Genomic DNA, 14,549 nt, shown 5'->3' with positions numbered 1-14,549 from the left:
GCCATAATTCTGTTTTTTCACTCCACTACATTCCCAAGTTATGAATACGTATCTCTCCATAAATATGACTATTCTATTTCCTTCCATCCAATAGTTATGATGTCATAAAGGAAGATGTTTTGTTGGATTATAAAAACCGAACCTAGAAGATCGTCTATAGTGGGAAGACGCTCAACATCATGACTTTATTCCCGTAATATCAGGACTTTATTCCCATGATATCATGACTTTATTCCCATAATATCAGGACTTTATTCCCATAATATCATGTCTCTATTCCCACAATATGAGGACTTTATTCCAACTTTATTGACAAATAATGTATTGTGATTGTGATATATGCATGGCCACACCGTGTCTGGTGTTATCGGGCTCAGGAAGGCTGCTGCCATCTGGTGGCTGAAGGTAAGATTACAGCAAGGATGGCTGGTGTTGTCTTTCGCAAAGGAGAAGAGCTGCGTACACCACGTCTCCCTTCCCTCGTGTCTGTATGCGTGTGTTCCACCGCTTATTATGGGCATGCCTCCAAGGCACAGCAGCCCGTATCCAAACTATGGAACTGCCTTTGGCACTTTTGCCACTTAGTGCCAACTGTTAGCATGTTGACATTTTGGCGATTTTACTTCTGTTTAAAGGCCTACATACACATGGCATGATGTCGGAATGTTTTCTGTGTGTGTGTGTGTGTGTGTGTGTGTAGTGTAGTACAAGTAGAGCTACTGCATGAGTTTACATGGTTGCGTTTGTGCAGGAAATGCTAACAGGAAGTGTTGTAAGATAGACAGCACATGCTCACACAGCCAATATAAGTATAATTACATGTAGATTGTAGTGCATATTCCTATGGAGTATATAGTCTATATTTCATACACGAGTTAGCCATGCAGGATTTGACTGATAGGAAAACAAAGTGAAATAAGTCAATTAGTGACATTTCTAGTCTAGTCTTGTGTGTGTGTGTGTGTGAGAGTGAGTGTGTGTTACTGGAAATATGATTGCATCCACCCATGTTCAGCTCTCACTTAGTCGTGCGACAGGAAGTCCTTCACTTTGTGTGAAGACGCCTGAAGCGGATAAAGAAAGACAGACATGAAGAGACACAAACACGGTAAGTTTTTGACAAACACGTCTTCTTGTGTGTGTGTGTGTGTGTGTGTGTGTGACACAGAGAGAGAGAGCGAGAGAGAGAGAGAGGCAGGCCATGTGGTGCTGTGATGCTAATGGCGGTCCATACAAACATTATTCTCCTAATATTATCATCTTTTTGTGTTATTATGACGAGTACTATACCATTGATTTACAACTTATTCTCGCAATAATGAAAACTTTTATGGTCAGAAAATTTTGACTTTATTCTTGTAAAATTCCTGATTTTTTTCCTTGTGAATTTACGACTTTATCATCAAATTCAGACTTTTTTTTGCTCAGAAATGTACAACTTCCACTCTCCTAATATTCAGACTTTTTTCTCATAAATTTAGAAATGTATTCTTGTAATATTCAGACTTTTTTCTCATAAATGTACAAATTTATTCATGTAATATTCTGACTTTTTCCTCATGAATTCACAACTTTATTATTCTAACTTTTTTCCATAAATTTGATGTATTCTTTATCTGTATTCTTGTATAATTTTTCTCATATTATTACAACTTTCTTATTGTAAATTTACTATTTTACCCTCATAATATTAAGAATTTTCTGTTATTATTATGACTTATTTGTTGTATCACCAAAACTTTTTTCTGGCTTTATTCTCGTAATATTAATACTTTTTTTTCTTGTATTTTTACAACTTTTTTTCTCATAAATGTATACCTTTTATTCTTGGATTGCAATTTTTTCATATTATTATGACTTTTTCCTCCAAAATGTACGCCCTTATTCTTGTAAAAGTTTTTTTTCTTGTCTTGTGACTTCTTTTTATTGTAAATTCATGACTTTATTCTCATATTACAACTTTATTCTCGTAAGATTATGGCTTTTTCTTCATATTATTCGGACTTTTTTCAGATTACTGTGACTTTTCTTTTCGCTCCCAAAACAGGTCTTTATTTAGCCCGGGACAAAAGCATCCATCCTTGTTGGTCCCACGGGGGGAATCAAAGCTAACATTTGTGAGAAGGAATTGAAAACAGAAGCCTTGAGAGTTTCCAGTCAAAAAACACAACAACATTCCTCACACGGCCGCTCGTCTCTCTCCCACTCACTCCGTATTTACACATTTACACACTCCAGCGGAACCTTGGTTAGCGTCATGACGTCATAGATGGGCTGCGGAGCTAAGTTCCGTAGCAAGCCAGCTAGCGAGCTAGCTTCTTTGTTTGGAAACTAAGGACGTTTGGTAAAAACACCTTTACAATGAAGGTAAATGTTTAATCATCCCATTCATTCATCATTTATATGTATTTAGAATAGTTTTGTACCTGTAAGACTGTATAAAGATGTTTTGAGTCAAACGCTATTGACGTCATAGACGAGCTGCGGAGCGAACTTCCGTAGCAAGCTAGCAAGCTAGCAAGCTAGCTTCTTTGTTGGAAACGAAGGACGCTGGGTGATTAAAAACAAACGTTTTCAATTCATGTAAATGTTTGTTTATTCCATTCATCCATCGTTTCTATGCATTTAGAATAGTTTTGTACTTGCAAGACTGTATAAAGATGATAATTATTTGAGTCAAACGCTGATTACGTTATCACCGGGCTACGTAGCTGACTTCCGTAGCAATTAGCCAGCTAGCTTCTTTGTTTGGAAACTAAGAAACATTTTCCCGATCTTCTAAATATGTTTTTTTTAATTATTAGAGCCCTCTAGAGATGAATAACACATCTACAGTCACATTTACACTCCTACTACACATTTTAGTAGAATACGGTTTTAAAACATGCCTGTACCACAAAAATATAGCCACAATACAAGAAAATAACATTCTGAATATGATTATTTATTATTATTAGAGCCCTTTAGACCTGACATAACACCCCTATATCACTTTTACATTCCTATTACACAATATGAGAAGACATAATAAGGAGAAAACTTGTGTATAACGTATTAAATACAGTTTTTAACATTATTGGAGTCATCGAGACATGAAATAACACCCCTATAGTTCACTTTACGCTCCTATTACCCAATATAGTGGTCATAATAAGTGTTAAAGAAGACCCATACTGATGACAAAACAGTTTGATTTATTCGTAGTTTATAAAAACTGGGGGAAAACCTGCATCCAGAGTTGTGGGAATAAACATGTAACATGTGGCCCCCTGAAGGCAACACTTTGAAGTCTAACGAGCGTTATTCTGCTCTGCAGCCTCCAAGTGGTTCGGCAGCCTGGCCAACCTTTCCATGCGCCTCCCGTCTACCAGACAGAAGGCCGCCCCAGAGCATCTTGGGAGCAGGGCCAGGTCAGCTGACGACATGGAGTCCGGCCCCCAGCAGGGCGGCTACGCGCGCTCCAGCGACATGTACACTCATGTGGGCACTGTGCCCCGTGGCGAGAGGCACCAGCGGAGCTGTAGGGGGATGAAGCAGACCAGGACAAAGACGACGGGGGACGAGGAGGATGGGGGCGGTGGAGGGCGGAGGCAGCCGGGGGAACACGTACGAGACTCCCCCCTGCTCGGCGCTCTGTCCAACCTCAGTCTCAACTGCCCGGACGGTCCCGCCAGCGCCTCCGCAGCCGCCCGACCTCTGCCTGCCACGCCGAGGCTCGGCCGAGCTTCAGCTTTGACCTCCGACAGCGACCCTCGGGGCCAGGATGCTGAGGGCGCTCCCATCGTGCCAAAGAGTCCCGCTCAGGACGTGTACGTCCCCATGGACCCCATAGGTGACGCCGCCCGCAGACACGTGCACGAGCCGGTCCTCACATGCACGCAGGGCACCACAAAGGAAGAGGAAGATGTGCACAGGTGACAGTTTTTTTCAACACTTTTGCAAAATATCAAATTTTAAATTAAAATTTTATTTAATTTATGAATAAAATAAATAAAATAAAAATAATTAATTTAAAAAATTAATAAAACTAGCAGCACCTTGTCAAAGCTAACAGTTAATATTGCCTTTTCCAAATGAAATGAAGTGGTAGTCTACGTTATAATAAATGAAAAACACATAACCACCATTGAAATGGCTGGTGTCCCAGCCCGCATGCGCAGTAGCGTCCTGCCGGACCCCTCGGACCAGGGCGCTCATCTGGATGGAGGGTTAAATATGAAGATGAGTTAAAGAAGAAGGCATGAGAATCGGATGGTCAAACATCAAACATGACATGACAAACATGATTCGGATTCAAGCGGAGACAAAAATCCGGTGAGAAAATAACTTTTCTGAGATCTTGGCGCAAAGTTCCGGGATGGTCAGTGACTCGGCTAAGCTAGCTAGCATGTTACGTTCCTCCCCCCGGAGATGTAAAAGTGTTATTTAAGTGGAATTGAAAAGTTTGAACCGATTGACGCGTTTTTGTCGTCATGATAAAAGTTGACAGTCAGTAAATGAGTTAGCTTTTTGCTAAGCACCGTTTATATCATGTTGTTGTGCCTTCACATCTGTTGCTGCTGTCATGGCAGCTCACCGCCACAGCTGTGTGCGCGTGCGCATGCCGGCGTGCGCGTGCTGTATGACATGCAGGAAGAGGAAGTGATAATAAAATGTAATGCTACTTCGGGGACCTCTTGTTCGACAAGCACTTTCTCATCAACTCTTTGCCAGAAAAGCAAAAAACAAAAACAGCAAAAATAATATATATTTTTAAAGAATAAAGTACAAATATGAAGGGCTCAACGTGACTTTTGCTTTGTACCTTTTCAGCCAGCCTGAGGCGGCAGACAGCAGCGGTGAATACGTCAAGGTGAGCTTCTTCTCCTGCTTTTCTGTTGCCCTGTTACCGAAGCCCACAGAACACCACAAGTTCCACGACAGTGACTTATTATGGGATACTTGCTCATGAAATGAAAGGAATTCATTCACAGTCACACACAGACAGTTGTGTGTTGTGGTCCTGGTCCGGTGCCAGGTTCTCATTCACAGTGCAGCCGGACAAACCATTATGTCAAAGCAGAGGGGTGTCAGGCGTGAGAAAAACAACAGGTCATGTCAATAATTGTGTGCGGACAAAAGACCCCGCCCCTCCCCCCGCGGCCCGCCCCCTTGTAGCGTGTTGATCTACAGTAGCTTCTTTCTGTGCTCAACGACGGCGCAGACAAAGCGCTGCTGAGTGATGCCTCCCGTCCCGTAATCATGTCGCCACGACGACGAAGCCAAGACTCCGGCACGGGTCCGGGTCTGGGTCTTAAGGCCTCTGGTGGCGCCAGTCTTTTCTCATCAGGCCCTCCGTGTTGCTGCACAGAAGCGCTCATTTGAGTCCTGTCTGGGTCCACAAGAGTCCTGGTAACATAAACATTTCAAGTTGGAGAATAGAAAACCCGTTAAATATGTTTTCTGAGCATTATTATGGAAAATAGATATATAAGACTGCAAAAACTTGTTTACGACCCTCGAAATGCAGTTTTTAACATTATTAGAGCCTTGTATGACTCTGATACTCTGAGCCATTGGAGTGGTCACCTGATGTTCCTGTGACGTCATATGAAAACTAGCGAGCAGCGAGCAAGCAGTCCAACCTGGCAGGAATGAAAAAAGTACAATTTTGGAGCAAATGAACCTCATTAGACTATTGTTTACAACCTTCTAAATACATTTTGTAACATCATTAGAGCCTTCCACCTATAAAATAACACCCCTATAGTAACACTTACACTCCTATTACCCAATATAGTAGACATAATAAGAGAAAATAAGAGAGAAATACAGTTGTTAGAGCCCTCTAGACTTGAAATAACAACCCTATGTTCAGCTCTACACTCCTACCACTCAATGTAGACATAGTAAGAGACAATAAGACATGAAATAACACCCATATAAGACACCTTTTCACTCCCATTACCCAATATAGTAGGTATAAGAAAATAAAATAAGACATTCTTGTTGTGTGCCGGCCCTCACCGTGATGCCCTTTCAGTTCTCCAAGGACAAGTTCTGGTTGGAGCCGCCATCGGAGAGCCTGAGGAGGCAGCTGGAGGAGGAGCTGAAGCTCGGCAGCACCAACCTGAGGAGCCATGCCTGGTACCACGGACCCATTCCCTCGGAGGTCAGCCTGTCTGTCACACACCTCATATCGCCAACGCCCCCTGACAGGAAGTGTTGTCACATGTCCTCAGGTGTCCGAGAGCCTGCCTTGGACCCACGGTGACTTCCTCATCAGGGACTCTGACTCCAGTCTGGGCGACTTTGTCCTGACATCTCACTGGGACCATAAGACAACCCATGTACCCATCAGGAAGATAGTGGTACAGTCCAGTGACAACGGCACTCGGGTCCAGTACAGCCTGGACCAGGAGGTCTTTGACTCCCTGCCCGCCCTTGTTCGCTTCTACGTGGGCGGCAGAGCGGTCCTGACCCGCCAGAGCCCGGCACAGATTCACCAGCCGGTCAACAGGACGCTGCCGCTGAGCTACCTGGAGACAACGTTTGGCGCCGCCGTTGACTCGTCGCCCTCGCGGATTTCCCTGGAAGACCTCAGCGAGGGGGGGGTCCGCGGCGAAAGGTTGTCACTAAACACCACCGTACAGACCGAAATGTCAGAAATGTTGATGGGGTGTCATTTGGGTTTTTGCTGCTAGCGATAATTGTTAAGCGTCTTCTGTTTGCGTGCAGATCTTCGTTTTGGCACCACCAAGACCGTGACCACCCTGCGCTCACCCCTGACGAAGAGACCCGCCTCCCAGCTGACAAGGGTAAGTCATCACTAGCTGCGTCTTAACTAAACTCCAATGCACTTAATTGGGTGGATGCTGTGGCGGTCACTGGAGGGCGCGCCGCTCCTATTTAGTCGTGGGGGCGTGGTTTGTGGACGATGTTTTAGTCTTGCCGCCAAATAGGCCTTTACTGTCTTGTTGGGGGTTGAAGAATAAAGTTCTGCCCAAGACCCTTTAACTGCCACGTTGGGAACCCCGACAGGACCCAACAGATGATAGCCAGCGCTATGCCTCTCAACGTTCTTCCCACTACTGACAAGTCTTGATGAGCACAATGCAGATATAAGGCATTCAGAAGACTCATCCAAAGACGATGGGGTGATACGGGCCTGTTGACATGAGGAACGGAGCAAAAGCGCTAAAATGCTAAAAGTTAGCATGCTAGCACCTATTGCAAAAGTGCCAAGGCTGTCATACAATATCCCTGCATCATTCCATGTGATGATAGCATGCTAACAGTTAGCATGCTATCATCAAAAGTGCTAAAGCATTCCTACATCATGTATATATAGGCCTTTAAACAGGAGCGAACCACAGTTAGCAAGACAGAACTAAGTGGTGAAAGTGCCAAGGCAGTTCTACAACGTCCCTGCATCAGAAACAAGCTTCATTCACGTGCATTCATGCAATCATTTTATAATTGTTGGTGTTTACAAGGACACACGGCGTATTATTCTTTTTTCACTTTGCTTCTGGAAAGCAACCTTGGCCACAAGAACTTTAGCAGTGAAATGCAAAGAGCGGCGCCAGCTAGCACGAGCGCCAGCAGGAAGGCCAGCACATCGATGGAGTAGTACTGGATCTTGGACATCTTGTACCATTCTGTCCGTAGGTGTTTGGCTCCCTTGTGCCTCATGACAAACTCGATCCAGAACATGGCGCGGTCCAGAGGCTTGATGGGCTGGTCCCTGTGCAGCTCCGACAGCCTCTTCATGTTCTGACGGTACGACGGTTGGTACAGCACCGCCTTCAGAGCCGCCAGGAAGTTGTCCTCGTTGACCGTGGCGATGTCCAGCACCTCGGCCACGCCCCTCACCTTCATCCTGAAGAGGTTGTCGTGCTGGTCGAACATGAGGGGCAGGCCCACCAGGGGGATGCCGTGGTAAATGGCCTCCTGGACTCCGTTGGTGCCGCCGTGCGCCACAAACACTTTGGTCTTGGGGTGGCCCAGGAGGTCGTTTTGAGGCAGCCAATCCAAAAGCAGCGTGTTGTTGCCGAGCGTGGACGGACGTTTGCCCTGGTGCCTCCAGATGACCTTCTGAGGGAGTCGGGCGAAAGCGGCGGCGATGCCGTCGGTGATGTCCTCGGGAAGGTGGGCGACCAAAGTGCCCAGGGTCATCACGATGACGCCGTGTTCACCAGAACTTTGGACAAAGTCCTCCAGCTCTTGAGGGAGGGGCTTGGACGCCTTGCATTGAAATCCTGCCATGTAGACCACATTGGGCATGGTGGGGCGCGGGAATTCCAACGTGAAATCGTTCCTCATCAACCAGATGTCTGCTGCTTGGAAGAGCTCCATGTAGTGTACGTCTGGACCAAAGTAGTGATGGACAAATGGCTTGTAGGTGGAGTCTGCTACGTACCAAATTTGCCAGCAGGTGAAGAAGTAATACATCATGTTCTTGATCCGCTCAGAGAAGGTCATCTTGTCCGTCAGTTCCACTCCCGGAATGGGGACATAAGACAAAGGGGAGGGAGCGATGGCCAGATTTCCGTCACCCTGAACAGTCCACCTGACGTTTAGAACCAGTGGAAGACCTAAACGGTGAGCCAGGAGAACCCCTCCGCCAAAGGCAGGGTCCGTCAGAACCATGTCGTATTTGGCATCATGGAAGCTCTTCATCATTTCCTTGTCCTCAAAGATGTCCCCCAACATCTGGACCACCCTCTTGTTGCACCAATAAAACTGGTCCACCACTTGGAATTGTAGAGCTAGGCGAGCCCAGAACGAGGCGCCTTTCTTCTGCATGTCTAGAAGTCTGGTGACAAAGGAGCCAAAGTTGTCCTTATCAAAACCGCTGGAGAAATTCAAGTTGATGGCCTTGTAGAGGTCGGACTCCGGTTTGATGTACCAGTTGTCTCTGTGTCGGATCACTGTGATGTCATGGCCACGGGTGTGGAGCTCCTCAATGAGCACTTTCATGTTGATCCAGTGGCTTCCGTCGATGGGGAACACCAGGATCCTCCCCCCCGTCACACAGTGGGAAGCGCAGAGAAGCGCAGCCAGCGCCAGCAGCGTCGGCCGGGACATGTCTGTAGTGGGTTCTGGCGAGGGACACAGGAATGTTAGCTGACCTGAAAAGGTCGTGTTTACTCAACATTGGTTTCTTATCTTTACGGTTCAACTGGGCAACCAGGGGTTTGGTATCTAATGGACAGACAGGGGTTTCAAACCAGCAACCTCGAGGTTGCGTGACAACCACTATCGGGGATTCCCACACCGTCTCTGTATCACACTCTGACTGGACAAAGCGACACAGAGCAGTCTGCCGCCCCTCACATCAACGGAGGGGGCTCAACTTAGTTAGTTAGCATCCGTATTTTGCTTGAAACACACTTCCTGTTTTCAGCTATCAGTAATAGCGGAATTTGGCCGGGAGATGGTTCCGTTTAGTTGCTATTTACTTCTGAGGTTGGCCGTTCTCTGTTAGCATTAGCTCGCTAACGTTAAGGTTGTTGACAAATCCGTCACATTTCCCGGCAACGCTCCCAGATTCCTTGCAGATTCCAGGCGCTCTGTTCCCGCAGGCTTAGCAGAGTCACGTCCTGCTCTCGTCTTACTCTCCTGCACTGGGTGGCGGCCCCTTTAGCAGCCCGTTTTACTATAACTGTAGTTACAGTGTAGTATTCTGTATATAAGAATGTATATAAGTCCTAATAGTCCGAGAAGAAAAAATGCAATATTAGCAAAATTGAGTGTTTTTTTGCTCCTTAGCGTATCCGTTATGTGTTTGAGGAGGTGAATGGTGGAGTGTTTACACTTACCGCAGACCTGCCGTGTGTGAGCGGCCCCCCAGGCTAGCGGGCTAAAGTCCACCTTTCTCGGGCGGGCGGGTGGCGGCCGGCTTATGTAAGCTTAGTCTTTTCACCAGGAAGCAGCCAATGGTGCCATGTCTTATTGCCGCTTGAATCCCAGATATGGAACTCACCCTCGGACATTGACCTCACTGTGATTTCTTCTTAATATTGCAACTTTCATCTTCATTTCAATGCAAAATATGAATTATTCTGTCACTTTGATTTCTTCATAATAATGTTCCTTCTCATTTCATTCATTCATTCATTTTCTTTCAATAATTTCATAGACGTTTCAGCTCATATTTCAACATTATTTGAACATATTTAACATAGTTATTTTTACTTGAATAATAATGTTTCTTTCTTCATATAGATGTTATGTGTAGGTGCTAGCATGCTAATCGTTAGCATGTTAGCATTTTAGCAAATGTACTCACATCTAAAGGTAAATACACACATGGCATTATGCAGGGAGGTTATAGGACAGCCTGGGCACTTTCGGTACTTGAGGCTCTCTTGCTAGGTGCTAACATGATAACCGTTAGCATGTTAGCATTTGGACATTTCAGCTAATTTACTCATGTGTAAAGGCAAATACACACATGGCATGACGTAGGGACTGCCTTAACACTTTCACTATTTGGTGCGTTCTTGTAAGATGCTACCATGCTAACTGTTAGCATTTTAGCAAATGTCCTCATGTCTAAAGGCAAATATACACATGACATTATGCAGGGAGGTTATAGGACAGCCTTGGCACTTTCAGTACTTGAGGCACTCTTGCTAGGTGCTAGCATGATAACCGTTAGCATGTTAGCATTTTAGCTAATTTACTCATGTCTAAAGGCAAATACACACATGGCATGGTGTCGGGACACTACGGGACTGCCGTAACACTTTTGGGACTTGGTGCTTTCTTGCTAGATGCCACCATGCTAGCTGTTAGCATTTTAGCTAATGTACTTATGTCTAAAGGCAAATATACACATGGCATTATGCAGGGATGTTATAGGACTTTTATTTTGTTGTATTCTGTCATTTTTATTTCCATAATTATGTTTTTCACTGAATTTTATTGTTCATGTAAAATATTTATTTGTCACGTTTATTTCATTGTTTTCTTCATAATTTTTCTACTTTTTGTAATTCTCTTTCTTTTTAAAGTAACATATTTATGCTGTGATTTTCTTTCATAATTTTGTACTTTTTCTTGTGAGTTCATTATATTTCTCATTTCCACGTTAGCATGTTAGCTAGCTGAGAGCTTGTTTTGTCGGTCGGGCTGGGACTCGAATGCGTCATGTGTGAAGATGTCAGTCTTTCCTTCTGCAGGAGTTGAGTCCGGAAGCGCTGCTCCGCGGCACCTCACTGAAAGTTGGGAGGACGGACATTCCGGCGCCCCGCCTGTCGTCGCCCCGGCTGAGCGGGTGCAAGTGAAGAGGGCCGCGGTGCGGCCAGACACAGATGGAAGCTGCTATGCGGACATCTCCCCGGGCCCCCGGAGCTTCGTGGAGCGGCTCAGTGCGGAGGAGGACTTTGTCCGGGACGTCTGCTCCCCTCCCGTGGTGGAGACGGTGTCCTCCTTCCAGCCCGGCAGGTACCGGTCGGCGCTGATGCCCGCAGAGAACAAGCCTCTGGAAGCGGGCGTCCTGCGGAGGGTGAAGGCGCTCTTGGCCGAGGCAGACCCGAAGACGGCGGCCCGCCACATCACCAAGTGTGACTGCACGGTGCCGAACCGTCCCACGCTCGTCCCACGTCCTTCATACGCAAACGGATGATGACGATGACGGCTTTGTGTTTGCTCCTGACAGGTGGCGCGAATACTGGAGGTGCTGCCGGAGGTTCAGAGGACGATGGGAGTCACCTCAGGGATGGAGCTGCTCACGCTGCCACACGGACAACGCCTCCGACTGGACCTGCTGGAGAGGCGAGTGCAACCGGGACATCGTGGGGGCAGCAGCCCAAGCAGGGACGCCCAGACTTCCCTCATTGAGCTCATTGGAGGGGGGACCCATGTAACCTCTTCGGACTGTGTCCGGCCGGGCCCCATGGGTACAGCCCTATCCACCAGATGCTCAGCCATTGTGCCCCTCCTCCAGGCCTGGCTCCAGAAAGGGGCCCCGGGGACCCGTGTCTGGGCAAGAGGAAACCTGGTCCAAAGTTTGCATTCATCATAAGGGCCATTTTGAGCTACTCTTAGAGTCTGATCCCTCACCTAGGACCTGTTTGTCATGGGTGACCCTACCAGGGCCATAAAAGCCCCCAACAGCCTAGCTCCTGGGACCATTGGGACACGCAAACTCCTCTACCACGATAAGGTGGTAGCTCAGGGAGTATACGTGCTAGTTAGCATTAAACGTGGTGACAGCGTGACATGCTAGTTAGCATTAAACATGAGTGACAGAGTGACATGCTAGTTAGCATTAAACATGAGTGACAGCGTGACATGCTAGTTAGCATTAAACATGAGTGACAGCGTGACATGCTAGTTAGCATTAAACATGAGTGACAGCGTGACATGCTAGTTAGCATTAAACATGAGTGACAGCGTGACATGCTAGTTAGCATTAAACGTGACTGACAGCGTGACATGCTAGTTAGCATTAAACGTGACTGACAGCGTGACATGCTAGTTAGCATTAAACGTGACTGACAGCGTGACATGCTAGTTAGCATTAAACGTGACTGACAGCGTGACATGCTAGTTAGCATTAAACATGAGTGACAGCGTGACATGCTAGTTAGCATTAAACATGAGTGACAGCGTGACATGCTAGTTAGCATTAAACATGAGTGACAGTGAGCTTTTTTTCCTGCAGGCTGCACACCATGGCCACCATGCTAGCGGTCAACGTGCTGGGCTGCACGGGCACCACCGAGGAGCGGGCGGGGCTGCTGCACAGAATGGTCCGCACGGCGGCCGAGCTGAAGTGCAACATGGGAAACATGTTTGGCTTTGCTGCTGTCATGAGAGCGCTGGAGCTGCCACAGGTAAACGTTTTCCCTGTGGCACGTGTGAGCTTTGGTGGCACGTGTGGACATGGCGGTCGGTGCAGGGGAATTATGGTGGAGCACTGGCATGTGAGAGGTAGCAGGATCCATACCTGCATGGTCCAGTCTATGTTTACATTGTTTCTGCTGTCGCTCGGCCAGGTGGGGCGTCTGGAGCAGACCTGGACGATGTTACGCCAGAGGCACACAGAGGGCGCCATTCTCTACGAGAAAACTCTGAGGCCCTTCCTGAAGAGCCTGAATGAAGGCAAAGGTAAAGAACCATGGTTTGTTTAGCAGTGGGATGGAGGCCCTGCATAGTCCAGTCCACTTTCTTTACTTTAGACCCTTTTCAGACCCTAGTAACATAACCACGTGTCCTCACACGGTGTCGTCCCGCAGAAAGCTGTCCTTCCTCCAGCACCAGCTTCCCCCACATCCTCCCCCTCCTATACCTGCTGGAGAAAGGTGTGGCGGTGGGTGAGGGGGCGGAGCCCTGGGAGACGGTGGATGCCGGAGTAGACGTGCTGATGTTCCACCTCGAGGAGGCCAGGACCATTGCGCAGCTGGGGGGCGTCTACAGGTCCAACGCTGAGAGCAAACTGCAAGGTAGAGTGGTTAAAACCCCAAAAGTACATGTCAGAAGTGGGATTCGAACCCGCGCCCTCGACTGCTCGGCCGTCCTGACACGCTGGTCATGGATGTTTCAGGTTTCCAGGAGCAGGAGGACCTCTCTGAGGTATTCCACACGGACTTCCAGATGAGGCTGCTGTGGGGGAGCAGGGGGGCCATGGAGAGTCAGGCACTGCGCTACGCCAAATTTGAGCAGGTGCTGACGGCCTTGTCCAACCGTCTGGAGCCGCCCACGCGACCCCACTGAGGTCGGCCACACGTCTTCGCTAACGACGGTCACGTGACGCCACCATGACTGCACCTCCATGCGGGCACTGACTGAACGATGAAGGGGATGCTACTTTGCCACTTTAGATTTTGTAAATCAACACTTAAACATTCCAATAAAGTTGTGCATTTATCTAAATGGCACGTGTGTTCATTATGGATGACGTAACGCAATGTTCATATTCATGTGAATAACAAGCTAGGATGTAGTACTTTCCCTTATGTGCAATGTCTACATTTGTTTAAAAACCTATATACCTATATGTGCACTACTTTAGGTAATAGGACTTTTAGCAAACGAATTAAACGTGTACTGTTACTATTAATTCCACACTGATGTATTATTCTAACGCGAAAAAAGTCTCTTTTCGACGGGACCAAAAAAAACAGGAAGCGGAAGTGCAAGCGCCATCAACACAACAAAGACTAAAAATGCACAATCTGGCTTAAACTTGCTTTTGTATTCCGTTCTCATAAGTATATACGTAATTAACACGTATATACTTATACTTTATTCTGCTTTGCTTATCTATGTCTAAGAAGGCTGTTTCTGTGTTCATATGTTCTGTATTGTAATCCCATTCTTTGTTAATAAAGTTCTACAAAAAACATCAATACAACAGTCGTCTTTATATGACGTCATTCGTGCGCCTCACGCTACCAATGGAACTAACAATTCTGTTGTCATTCTTTTTCATTTATAAACCGTAAGTGTATACAAATGAAGCACAAAGATTGGTCTCCATGTCCTCGCAAATATATAAAACACAAATATCAAATCAATATGAAATATTTTGAAACGCTCGGCCGGCGCCGGCTGCT

General features: G+C 46.6%; 1 protein-coding gene and 1 pseudogene across 4 annotated transcripts; one reads left to right on the top strand and one right to left on the bottom strand.

Annotated features, from left to right (window-relative positions):
- Window positions 1-884: 884 nt before the first annotated feature.
- On the top strand, window positions 885-14,257 carry sh2d3cb (SH2 domain containing 3Cb). 3 transcript variants are annotated; one of them, XM_058070357.2, is made up of 12 exons: window positions 885-1,108; window positions 3,317-3,914; window positions 4,813-4,852; window positions 6,023-6,151; window positions 6,222-6,640; window positions 6,718-6,797; window positions 11,169-11,563; window positions 11,648-11,763; window positions 12,656-12,827; window positions 12,990-13,101; window positions 13,230-13,436; window positions 13,538-14,257. In XM_058070357.2, the coding sequence occupies exons 1-12, from the start codon at window positions 1,090-1,092 to the stop codon at window positions 13,705-13,707; spliced, it is 2,457 nt and encodes an 818-aa protein (XP_057926340.2). In that variant the 5' UTR covers window positions 885-1,089; the 3' UTR covers window positions 13,708-14,257. The 3 variants fall into 3 exon arrangements, with proteins under 3 accessions (XP_057926340.2, XP_057926341.2, XP_057926342.2); XM_058070358.2 differs by having other exon boundaries at window positions 6,222-6,607; window positions 13,538-14,255; XM_058070359.2 differs by lacking the exons at window positions 885-1,108; window positions 3,317-3,914 and adding an exon at window positions 4,028-4,314 and having other exon boundaries at window positions 13,538-14,250.
- LOC131127944 (UDP-glucuronosyltransferase 2A2 pseudogene) lies at window positions 7,442-9,820 on the bottom strand (annotated as a pseudogene). The gene is made up of 2 exons (XR_013627137.1): window positions 9,804-9,820; window positions 7,442-9,083 (listed from the first exon to the last, which is right to left on the bottom strand). The product of XR_013627137.1 is annotated as a UDP-glucuronosyltransferase 2A2 pseudogene (transcript).
- Window positions 14,258-14,549: the final 292 nt, after the last annotated feature.

The sequence above is a fragment of the Doryrhamphus excisus genome, linkage group LG3 (assembly GCF_037039965.1).
Source record: "Doryrhamphus excisus strain RoL-2023G ecotype Guam linkage group LG3, RoL_Dexc_Guam_v1.1, whole genome shotgun sequence".
In the NCBI taxonomy this organism is placed as follows: domain Eukaryota; kingdom Metazoa; phylum Chordata; class Actinopteri; order Syngnathiformes; family Syngnathidae; genus Doryrhamphus; species Doryrhamphus excisus.
The sequence above is the reverse complement of the archived record's forward strand: the minus strand, read 5'-3'. Positions and strand labels throughout refer to the sequence as shown.